Source organism: Girardinichthys multiradiatus, chromosome 4, assembly GCF_021462225.1.
Source record: "Girardinichthys multiradiatus isolate DD_20200921_A chromosome 4, DD_fGirMul_XY1, whole genome shotgun sequence".
NCBI classification, from domain to species: Eukaryota; Metazoa; Chordata; class Actinopteri; order Cyprinodontiformes; family Goodeidae; genus Girardinichthys; species Girardinichthys multiradiatus.
The window spans coordinates 47,500,596-47,513,185 of record NC_061797.1 but is presented as its reverse complement, the minus strand read 5'-3'; the positions used below and the strand labels follow the sequence as shown (position 1 = coordinate 47,513,185).

At 37.8% G+C, this 12,590-nt stretch overlaps 1 protein-coding gene across 1 annotated transcript; it reads right to left on the bottom strand.

Annotated features, from left to right (window-relative positions):
• Positions 1–2,114: 2,114 nt before the first annotated feature.
• LOC124867255 (hatching enzyme 1.2-like) lies at positions 2,115–6,215 on the bottom strand. Its single transcript, XM_047363613.1, has 10 exons — positions 6,130–6,215; positions 5,919–6,025; positions 5,722–5,746; positions 5,588–5,638; positions 4,501–4,632; positions 3,964–4,084; positions 3,706–3,884; positions 3,122–3,203; positions 2,849–2,973; positions 2,115–2,761 (listed from the first exon to the last, which is right to left on the bottom strand). Coding segments are annotated over exons 2-10 (780 nt in total). The 5' UTR covers positions 5,982–6,025; positions 6,130–6,215; the 3' UTR covers positions 2,115–2,759.
• Between the last annotated feature and the right edge of the window lie 6,375 nt (positions 6,216–12,590).

Genomic DNA, 12,590 nt, shown 5'->3' with positions numbered 1-12,590 from the left:
TCTTGCTTGGTTCTAGTTGACTGCTGATTGTCAGATCATATTTTTTCCTTTTGGCCAAGGAGGCCAAAGGACGAAGATTGACCGCTCTTCCCGAAGTTAACTGTGGACGCACGTTAACTTCCAACTTCCCTCCTCCTCCTCTCTCCCTCTACTCAGAAGGAAGACTTCAACAAAGTAAAACCCATCTTTTTATTTTATTTTTTATTTCTTTATTAGGAATAGCGTGGGCAGGATAGAGTAGGATTTTTAGTGCGATTAGAGTCACCATTTAGAGTCTAATGTGTTCTGAATTGTATGTGCATGCCATTGTTTTGAAACTTGCTGGTACTTTCAGAGGCCGCCGTGTCTCGCAAGTGTGTCTTTACCGTGCAAACACCTGCGCGCAGGTGCGCTGTGAAACTGGACTGCTATAATAACCTTATGGTGAAAATCAACCATATTCTTTGTCTTCAACTTTACTGCTTACTGGCTTGTCGCCAAAAGTTTTCTTTCTGCTCTCGGTGGAGGAGGACGCTTTTTCTCTGTCTCCCACACCCCGTCCCATATCTGCCCTGCTTCAGCTCTGGGTCTTGTCTTTGGAGCCTCTTCTTGCATATCTTCCAAATTCTTAGTTATGGATTTGGTCAGCTGGTCTCTCAATGCAACTGATCAAATTTTCTCGAGGAGAAGACAGGGTGACGGAGAGCCCAACTTGTCTGGACTGGACGTTCTTCTCCGGATACATGATGGACTCCTGGCAGAAGTGGAGGATTGTGTGTTTGTCGATAATGTCAGTCGAGGATGTGGAAAATGTGTATATAATTGGATGTTTGATATCAGGATTTCTGCTTTTTGGAGTCAGCGGTTACCTGGCATATCGAGAAATTCGGAGAATGTCCGCAGCTGTTCTGGCAATTGTGAGGCTGCCTGGCATGTGTGATGGGATCTTCAGAGCAATCAACACTCAGACTGAGATGTTACGTGAGCTGAATCGCAGACTGGATGTGATCCTTACACAGGATCGCAGGCAGGTTGCGGTTCCTGGACTCAGGGGTGAAATGGGATAAATCTTGGAGAAAGTTGTTCGCTCGGATCTGGCAGAAAGACCAGGAATTTGGCTGTTTGGATTCGCCTTTGAGAAGCACCAGCGAGACTCTCAAGGCTGACGGAAAATTAAGAGTTTTGCTTTATTTTGTTTAGTTAGATATTTAACCCCCTTTTGTGTAGAACTTTACATGTTTGAGTAGGTGAAGATTATAAAATCGGAAGAGCGGATTGTATCAGGCTGTGATTTAATAAATGTTCACATAGATAAAGAGAAGGCGTTTTTTGTTTATTTTGTGCAAGAGTGATTCGTCAGTCAAAATAAGGTTAAGAGTTCCCCACGTTTCGGCAGAAACGGTCGATTAAACAGTGACATCTCTGGTAATAGTTATCAGTTATTACTGAGTATTTAACGGTTGTAATTATCAAAGGCGTTGAGCCACAATTACAACACCAGAAGACATCTCTGGTTTCGATTCATAAATGAGGATTTTGGTTAAGAAATTAATTTTGTCAAATTATGATTGTTAATTATAATTGTTGATAAATATTAATTACTCGATAATCATAATTACAACACCTGTCTACTTTTAAGACTAGGCTTAAAACTTTCCTTTTTGATAAAGCTCATACTTAGCATGGCTTAGGTTATCCTGCGCTATCTCTGTAGTTATCCTGCTAAAGGCTTAGGCTGCTGGGGGACATAATGACCACTTCTAACTTCATGTTGTCTTCTTTTTGTCTCTTCATATAAGCTAAATCTGGCCTGGCGTTCTGGTTAGATATAAAACTAATGAGAGGGGAGTGGTGGCGTAGCAGTTAGAGAGCAGAGCATTGTTTTAGGATTTCCCAGAGTTTCATACCCTTGTTTGTTCATAAAGTCCAAGTGCTACTGAAAAGAAAGAAACAATAATATTGGAATGATAACATTTTATTTAGTACTTGATAGCATTGATTACAACAACATCAAAACTTGGAGAAAAAGTATAGGTGTCAAAAACAAAACATGTGGGATGAGACGTTGTAACATTATTTTGATAAAGAATTGTTCATAAACCTAAAATGATTAGAGCACTTTTTATCTTCCACAGTTCATCTGCATTCAGTTATACATGTAAGCCAATTGCATTTCTGTCACTTTTATTAATTTAAAAATGTCGTGTAAATCTACACTTGTTGTTCTACATCATACGTTTTTGAACAATCCAAACCTATAGTAACATATTTGCTAACATGAAGTTTGCATTAAGAAGCAGTCCAATCTATCATCAACAGCATGACTTACTGGACCAAAACATCCCTTTAGATTTGTTCACATTTTTATTTCAGGGAAAAAAAGTTTGTCAATCGTTTTTTATATAGATGCCAAAAATCACCAAATCACCAAAGGTAACCCAAACCCAAAAGAAAAACAGTTGTTTTGTTAAGAAATCCTTCACCATTTCCTTGTGTTCTCGTTAACAAAATGATATGTAATACCACACCAATCCAGCAGGCGGACCTGCAGTGTCTTTCTTTAAATTTGATCCAAACATTTGTTTCTTGGAATACGAGACAACTGTCTTCAAAGGTTATGTAGTCATATAGATCCTCACTGAATTATAAAGTAAAAACAGATATAGTGTGGGCAGAGACCAGGAGTTTTTCTTGTTTTAAGCTGAGATTCTGTGTGAGGAGCAGAGCAGATCAGGGATATCGCTGGCAAGCTGAAGTTTCTGGAGGCTGACCCTTCATGCTCCTAAAATTATAGTTGCAAAAAAAGTGCTTTAATTAATATGAGCTGCTGAAAATGTTAGAAAATTAATAAACTTCATTTTTTACTCACAGCATCCATAAAGTCTTTTGATACGGTTGATATCATTGACGCTCATCGTAGTGGCCCTCCCGAAATCAAGCGTAGGATTAGCTTTGGAAAGGATTGTTGGTTGGCCATTTCTGGAAAAGGCAAACCTGAAAAAGGAGGAACACTAAATGAAATGCATCTGCACTAAGACTCAGACTGCTTCATGCAGCTGAGTAGTAAACACTTTGAGGTACAAAACTGCCCACTGTAGAACATATTTTCTGCTGACATGCATGAACTCAGACAAAGACTCACTTGTGGTAATGCATAACCGAGTTGAAGTCGTAGGGAGTTCCCAAGTTGTTAGTCTGCACCTTCTGAAAGTTGTGCTCCATTCCTGTTTGGAGCACAGAAATACATTTTAACTTTTTAAATAACTTTTATGGTTTGGTTGTTGATGTTGGGGGTCATCTGATGGAGGAGAAGTCTGTTCTTCATTTTATTTGTAAGAGTACAAGTAATAAACAAAAGCAGAACATGAGTGAACATGAAGACACTGATCCTACAGTTTTCAGGTCAATTGCAGACTTGTCCAGACAAGAAAATGTCATAGTTCACGGTCCTTTTAGCTAATTTATAGTGTAAATACAGACGTTCCCTATGAATTTCTGATAGATATTACTACCACGGATGGATGGATGAATAGATGGATGGATTTGAGTACAAATATTTCATTATGCTATTGTTTATCTTTCCATACCTATTCAGACCTGGAAAATAATAAAATGTCTACCTTTTTCATACTTTTCCATGTTGTTTGCAGATCTAACAAATTTCTGTTTTAATCCATGAAAATGCTATAATTTCAGAACAACCTACAGTTGTGTGAGTCAGCTAACCTGGCTGAATGTTCTGGGTGAGGATCTGGATGAAGTTGTCTCTGTCAGAGCGGACCTGCTCGTGGTGGAAGCCCAGAGCATGGTTAACCTCATGTTGCACTGTGGATTGGTACAAACAGCCATTTTTCATCAGGGACACCAGCTGTCCTCCGCCCTGGCGACCCAGGTAGGACCAACACCTGACAGGGAAGTCAGAGCGAAATCAGGATGTGTGGATGTAACTACAGCCTGTGAGTTTGTGGGACTTTGTGTTCCTACCCAGATCCGGAGAAGAAGTAAAGGAAGTCCTGATGAAAGCTTTCCCTCCAAACAAAGCGAATGCAGGTGGCGGAGTGGAAGCTCACCAGGCTATTAATGATTAGGTTACGTTCTGCTGTGGCTGTAAGGCAAAAAAAAAAAATAAAGATGAGGAGCATTCTTCATAAATAGTCGACACTCATTAATGAAACATTTTCTGTCAACTAAAGCTCCTAATTGTTCTAAATCGGAAAAATAAAAATTAAAACATGCAAAACATGTTAAGCATTTGAACTCTAAAACAGACATCATCTACAGGGTTGACTACTGCTTCATAGTCATACCTCTCAGGGCAAATGTTTGTAGATTAACACAAGTGATTTAAGTCAGATTAAAGCATAAAACTGACAAGGCACTAAAATTTTTATTCCAGATAAAATCTGTCAAAACATCATGGAAAACTCTCTTCTGAAATAAGAAATATTTGTTAAAGCAAATGTAAAGGAAATGTAAGAGTCTATTTTAGAATCTTCTTGCATTGATGTTGGTGGTGCTTACTGTATTCAGAACCGATCTGGACGGGAACGTAAACAAATCCTCCAGATTTGGGCCATTTGCAGCCTGTTGCCGTGCATGGTACTGCATTGCGATTTTTGGTCGGTGCGATGTCACCGAAAATCAGCGGAATCTCTGCAGAACCACAAGAATCATGACTCAGAGATAAATATTCATCAACCTTATGATGCCAAATGTCCCTTTTTTTGTTTTTCCTGGGAGCTCTATGTCCTTCATTAAGTTGGTACCATCCTAAAAACAAAATACTGCATTGATTTCTAGACCTGTCTAGCGCCATCTGGTGACCAATCTAAATACTACAGTTGGCAAGTGCAGATTGTGTTCAAAAGTTCAAGATGGCCACGATCACCTTCTGAGGAGTACAAAGCCCTTTTTAGAATGGTTAGACAATCTAAAATGTGAAACAATATACTGTATTCTTTAATAGAGTCATACAGAAGATAATAATTACCTATCATTGGATCTTTTATACAAAAACTATTGAAAATGTGCAGCTCAGTTCTGATACTTCTATATTTCATAGAACAGTGCATACATTTATTTTTTAGTAAACAAAAAATTAAAACCTTATAAAATATTCATAACTGCCTTTAGACTGTGAAGTACTCGAAACAATATATTTCGATTATAATTAGATTATTGCGTCTATTGTAAATTGTCATACATTTTATCAAAGTATGAGGCAACAAGGTCAGTATTTTGTCAAAAGTCATCTAACAACTGTCTGATTACCTATATTTATTTTACAGACTGCAATTTAACTGTTTGATTAGATTTTGAATGAATTGGAAGAAACTGATAAAATTTAAAAAAAATATGTAAACTAATATCCCTCATCAAAAAACGAGAGAGAGAATCATGTAATCATGCTTAAAGGCTGAAAAAAAGGCCAATTTGACAAAGACAAATCAGGAAGTAAATTTTTTGAAACATTATTTATGAAAAGTCAGCTGGGTCATTAATAAATGATGAGGTTCAGTAACTTTTGATTGACTAGTTTGTTCTGTTTTCACACGGAAATATGAAATTACAGGTGAAGGTTTAGGATTATGTGGAAGTCTTGACTTACTTATGCCAGCATTTGCCTTGGAGAGGGCTTCAGTGACATCTATGTCCTCACCTATGGGAAGTAGGAAAGAAGACCACATGTTAAACAGAAAGGATTCAAAGTCCCTTTAAGTTTCTGGATTTTATTCTACTCACGCGTTTGATTTGTGTCAACAGCTTTCTGCAAGACAAACAGAGACTTTAGCATTTTATTACAACCATATTACTTCTGTTTTTTGATGGTTTTGACATTTGAAGTTGATGCTGCGGAGCAAAACCAATATATCTAAACATATTACCCTTGTCTTTGTTGAATGCAACAAATGTGTTAGATTTTTTCCCTTGAAACATACCAGAGGAACAGCCGTCAACGAGGGGACGAGGACGAAGAGGAGGACGAAGAAAACTGGAATCATGTTGCTTTTCTTCTGCAGGAAACTTGACCTGAAAAACTCAGAATCTAAACACAGTTTTGCTGTTGAGTTTAATGTTTTTGTCTTGTCGATGAAAATAAATGCAAATTAGAAAAAGACAAGAGAGGAGATTAATGTGAGAGGAGTTTACCTGTTTGTCCAGGAGGCTGGTGGTGGATGCAGCAGATGCTCAACCTCTCTCCTTTTAAACACAGCGAACACAGGGTGTGGCTGAGGTTTCCCGGTTGTGCATCAATCAGTTGCCAGTTAAATCACTGATCTTCGATCAGGCTAATAAAACTCTTTGTTTTCCCAGGAAATAATGACTAATTCATCACTTTTAGGAAGTAGTTACATTTGCATAGTTTCACACAAAGGTTTACTTTGCTGATATCTTATCCTTTTAAAAGTAGCGAAGCAACAGTATAAAATAACTGTTGGGATAAAGTGAATGTGCAACTCAGTTGTGAAAGTATGTAGCACAGAAAACAGTAATAAAACTAAACAACAATAATACATGAAGTGACCTCACCTTTTCACTTGTATGTTAACTTGTGATTTTATTCAGTTGGCAATAATTATTTAGGTATGATTAAAATCACATTTTAATATTATGATTCAGTCAAATTAATATGAACTGATGATTAAATTTAAGGCAGATTTGGGGCATTGCTGCTTTTTACAGGAACAACAAGGGTAAATGGAAAGAATATGAAAATGAATTCACAGATAAGAAAAGCTTAAACATCTATTCATCCAAGGTAAAGTTTTCCCTCTCCTTCAGCAACATTCTCCACATTCATACGCCAGAATGAAAGTACAAGTTCTGGGTCTGTCTGGGGTTCTCCAAAGTCTTAAAGTGATGCTCAACTGGCTGCTTGAAATATTCTGGATAAACGGGTCCAAACACCTCCTGGAAGACCTTGCTGAGCATGTCGAGGAAGGTTGCTTTTGTTATTGTTATCTTTTCATTCTAGGTAATTCACTTTCCATCTGTCATAAGATAACAGTTGTAACGTGAATGGACCAGTAAATCAAGAACTGTGACTTTGGAGTTATCAACTTTCTTGACCATATCTTAATGCACTAGCCTGTTTGTTGCAGACGTTCCAGTCCATCAATCAACGAAAAGCTTCATTGTACCATAACCTTTTTACTGTAAAAGACTGTAAGTCACATAAATGTTTCCTGCTTCAATGATCTTAGAGCAGTTGGCAGTCATTCTAGTCAGCTTATTCTAGGCTTCAAAGGGCTCATGAGAAAGGTAAAAGTCATGCAAAGATCAGTTTTCCAAACAAAACACCACTCTCTTGACGCCTACGTCTTCAGATCCTTTCAATGAGCACAACACAGATGGGATCTGTTGCCCCCCCACACTCAGACACTCAGTAGACACTGAGTGTGCATCTTGAGGGAATAAACTGCAGCCTTCTTTCTGTGAAATATCCAAAGTTTGCCCATGAACAAACACAATGTAAATGTTTACCCTCAACAGAACAACTTAAATAACTTTAAGATGAGCTGCGTTCACTAAACATTCCACACTTTTAAGCAGCTCCATCATTCAGTTTAAATTACTCAGAAATGGGCACCTTCTCCCAAATGTTTGCTTTGTCTCCTGGAAGGCCTTGTCTAAAACTGCATGCAGAATTTATTCTGGCCTTTTTACAACAATAATTTCTCCTGCCACTCTTTAATAAAGCCCACTGTATTGGAGTGCAGGACTAATAGTTTTCATATCAACAAATTTAGTGGATCTCTGCAGGTCCTCCAGAGTTCCCAATGCTCTCCTGATTTTCCTTTTTGATTAATGCTCTCCTTGCTTGTTAGTCTAAATGGAGAGCCATGTCTTGGTAGGTGTGCAGTTTTGCCACTTTGCATTTTAAAATGCTGGATTGAACAGAGCTCTATGTGATGTTTAAAGCTTGAGATATTGTTCTAGAGCCTAACCCTGCTTTTAACGTCTTCATATGATTTTTCTCTGACCTTTCATGATGCTGTTTTTCTCTAATGTTTTCTTACTAACCTCTGAGGCCAGAAACAGAACAGCTACATTTATACTGAGATTACATTAAACACGGGTAGACTCTGTTTGTATTTGGAAGAATCTGAGTAAAGGGGGATTGAGTACAAATACAAGCTACACTTTTCAGCTATTTAGGTATTAAGATTTCTGAAACCATTTTTATTCCATCTCATGAGAGATTTGTACAACTTTGTGTTGGTCTATCACATAAAATTATAAGAAAACACATTAAAGTTTGTTGTTCTAAGGTGACAAAATGTGGAAAAGTTGTAAACTATATGATCATCTGCAAAAGCAACTACAGGACCTCAGGCAACATGTCTTAATTGTCAATTCACCAAATACTCAAACACACATTTAGACTGGACAATGAAGCCGTCTTTAGGATCTTGGCGGCATAAATCTGTCCTAATGAAAGTACCAATCAAGCCATGCGTGAAAAAAACATTTTTAAATCTTTTAATTATTTTTTTTTGTATAAAGACAGTTCTTTCACGTTCACTTTTCCTGACACTAACTTTTTTTTATGTATGTATTTTATAGTCTTGCTTTCTTGCCTTTCATATGATTTTATGTACTCACCTATGTGAAGCACTAAAGCTTTCGAAAGCAAAAGTAAAGTCTCAGGAATTAAATCAACAATGCCTATGAACACACACATGCCTGACTGAGTGGCATTCAAGTGAGAATGAACAGATGATTCACTGATCCGCCTGCGTGCAAAAAGTCTGGGCTGCAAACCAGAAAATGTCAAAACTTTTATGTCAACAAATATTAATAAATTATGATAGTTATATTATTTCACTCAGGTAGATTCTCTTTGCATGTTGCATGTGTGATGGGTTTTATGTATTTTTTAAAATATGTTTTTGACAATCCTTTGCATTTTTGTTTTTGTTTGTTTTTTACATTTTGTTTTACACGTTTTTGTGTTTTTAGGCTCCTGCATGTACGTAAGTAGTTTATTTTTAATGGATTTAAAACTAAAACACTTGATATGATTCAAATGCACACATAAAAATACCTTGCCCTTGTAAAGTTCACAAGGAACAACAGTTTATCTTTAAGAATCCAGGAACTCCAACCACAAAACCCTTTCCTGTAAAACAATCTAATGATGCATTTCAGGTTAAAGCTGTCTGTCTGGCTGTGTGTCACTTTAATATAAAATTCTATTTTTGTTTGAGTTATGAAAGGAACAAAAGGTCTTTGAGTGGTGTGACTTGGAAAGAGGCGTTTTTGCATAAAACTTACATAACTGGAAACCGAGTTTGGCGCCCTGAGGAAAAAATTTACACAAAAAGGTAATTTTTCTGCTTGGGCATTGCTGAAATAAGCAGGAACGTCCCTGACGTTGCCGTTCAGAGATGTGCCAGTCACCCACGCCATGGGCACTAACACACCCGCATACCATTACTGATGCCTGCCTTTGCGCAAACAACAATCTGGAGGATACGACGTCCATGATTTCCGAAAAGAGTCTGAAATGGGACTCGTTACCATTAAAACTGAGCACCAGCTTCCAATTAACCTGTTCACCTGTGAAATGTTCCAAATAGGTGTTTTTGAGCATTCCTCAACTTTCCCAGTCCTTTGTTGACTCTGTCTTTCCTTTTTTGGAATGTGTTGCAAGCACTAAATTCAGATGAGTGAATAATTGCAGTTTATCAGTTTAAACATTGAATATCTTGTCTTTGTGATGAATTCAATTGGATATAGATTGAACAGAATTTGAAAATCATTGTGTTCTGTTTTCACAGTGCTGCAACAAGTGATCAACAACCAACTGGCAAGCTTTATCATCTGCGCTCTGGCCGAAGCACAGTTGTATGAAATAACTTTGATGTCTATAGCAGACGTATTCTTTTGTGCCCACGCCAGCATCAGGGGCACATATATCCATGGAGGAAAGAGCAGCATTTGCGCCGATAATAGTTTAACGTGACTTGAAATACCACCTCATGTTAGTTCCCTCAGGCCAAAGCTCTGTGTTATACATGACAGCCACATCAATGCATTTGGCTGAAACTTTACATGAGCCATACCAGGTAATAAGCGTATTGATTCTGTGGCATGTTACATCTTGGCCAAGTTTGGCTTTAAGGTAAGCACAATATTTCAGATATTATCCCCCTATTTTATCGTGGACGGTGGTGCTCCAGCGCCCCCTATAGGCCAGCTGCCACTGCTCATTAAGGTAGGTTATTAGTACCAAATCTCCCTTGAAGAAATTATTATCAACATCCCCAAAGCAATTATATTGTGTTGGTAGAAGATAGAGCGTACTGGCAAAACTCAGACCAACATTAGGAAAATTGATCCTTCAGTTCTTCAATTCCTGTTCTGGCTTCCTGTTTCTAGAAGAATTGATTTAATTATTTTTCTTCTGATCTCATTGAAAACTTGAGATGTGCAGAAACTGTTGGGTCCTTTAGACTTTTTGAAACTAACGGGATTTTGGTATAATTTTTCCTTTGAGTGTGTGTTAATAAATGTGCTTTGCCTTGTTTATTAATTGTGCTTTATATAAAAAAACCTTACATTTTAATGCAACAAATTATTGCAGTTATCAAGGCATCAAGGAAGGTTTTTAAAAATTCTTTCATTTCCCATCAGATATGGGTTTTGTTACTGTTGATAACATTCCTCAATGCTGACTGACGTTGTATCTTTTGTCCTGTGATGGATGCAGTCTTGGCTTGAGATTTACTGTATGTGAAGTTCTGTTAAAACAACACAGTATTGTTTCTCAGAGACATGACCCACCTCTAGCTGCTGCTTCATGATCACCATGTTTCAACACAGAAATAAGGTTTTCAGGTGTGTAAAAGTTCTTCAAAGTGCTAATGATGTTTCTCTCTTTATAAGTATGAGGATTTTAAAAAGCTGAATGGTGGCACGATTATGTTGTCTTGCAACAAGAACGTCCTGGGTTTGGTTTCTGGCCAGGGCCTTTCTGCACGGAGACTGCAGGTTGAAGATGAAAACAAATGATCCTTTATGCAAAATTTTTCTTAGACTGCGCATGGCTCACAAATAGTAATGATTTTATCCCCAAATGGCTCCAATATTACTAACAGCGTGGAGCCTGTTTTATTCTTCAGGAAAACTGTTTTAATACACATACATACCTTCCTTGACAGCCCTTAGGTTACACAATCTGCAGGGCTGTTACTGTCATGACACAAGCCATTACTTACAGGAAATGGTTATACTGGAACATGAGAGAAAGGAAGATGAAAATGATTATAGGAGCTAATCTTTAGTTTTGCTTTCTTTTCACATCAGCTGCTCATTGGTTAAGTCTTTAATTGAACATACCCTAGCCTGTCAAAACTTTTGTTTCCTCATACTCAGGCAAGTAGACTCCAATCCAACTGTGGCTCTTTCATGAATTCCACAAAGAAAAAACATCTGACTAAAAATGTTATCATTCCTATTTTTTAAGAGAAACAAAAAGCTTTTTTTTTTTTATTTGTAAGCTGTTTCAGAGAATCTGAAATCAGTGTAGAACAATTCAATCCAGTGAGGACCTGGGGACAATGTAAGAGAAGATAACACTTTTTACTTTCTTTTTCATAACTGCTGCACAACTCCCCAACGCCACATTCTAAAAACCTGCCTTCATATATGGTGGTAATTCCTTTGATATACTATACATCTCCACAAATTAGATCATGTTGAAAATCTCTTTGGGTATTCCGACAGTTTGGAAATATGCCACAGAGAAACCATGATTGTTCTATGAAATTTTGGTAAAACTTTATTTTATCTGAACACAAATTATATCAAAACATATCTTTTCAAATTTTAGAAACTATACATTTTCAAAGAATTGTCCTCTTCTTCATTAATTATTACCACTAATAATGCTGCAGCCTAAATGTGAAACTAGAAATTTTTGAAGCTGTTTGAACGTGCTCCACCATAACTAAAACAGTATTTCTATGACTGTAGAAGTTTGTCTGTAACTGTACATCAAGCCTTCTTTACAGGTGTAAGCTGTCTGCCACCAACTGCAGTGAGGTTATTGGACCAGCCAAGGAGGAGACATCGAAGGTCTGAAAGCAAACAGGGTTGTTCCAAGGTACTGCTGACTACTCGGACAGTGGCCACTTACCGCAGATGGATTCCTAATCCATCAGACGACTCCATTCCTGAGGGCCATCAGCCCAAGCCAAAGGGCCACTGCTCAACAATCACAGGATGGAATTAAAGGAGATCACCCATTGAAGGAAAACTGCCCACCACATGAACTGTGAGCTAATCACTAGAGCGTGATTGAAGGGGGGAAGACTGAACACTGTTTTTACAAAGGACATAATAATCCCTTGGGCAGTGCAGCGTTTGTCATTGTTATGTTATGTTGGTTTATACCTTTCCATGTGTTTTGTTTTTTTGCTCAAAAGCTTATCAGGTCTGACATTGCTGTCTCCACAGCAGTACAACTGAGACAGGTAACCATTGAGGTCACTAAGAATACCACAGTGGCAGCAAGAAATGACCTCTGGGGTGTAGTCCCCTGTGAAGGTTATGACAGGTATCAGGACACTGGCGTGTATATCTGCATCTGCATGCATGGACTG

Coding starts and splice junctions, on each gene's coding strand:
- LOC124867255 (XM_047363613.1), bottom strand. CDS start 5,981: ATGATTCCAGTTTTCTTCGTCCTCCTCTTCGTCCTCGTCCCCTCGTTG. Junction 3,204..3,705: donor CACCCAGAACATTCAGCCAG/GTTAGCTGACTC, acceptor TGCTCCAAACAG/GAATGGAGCACAACTTTCAG. Junction 2,974..3,121: donor TCGGTTATGCATTACCACAA/GTGAGTCTTTGT, acceptor CTCCTTTTTCAG/GTTTGCCTTTTCCAGAAATG.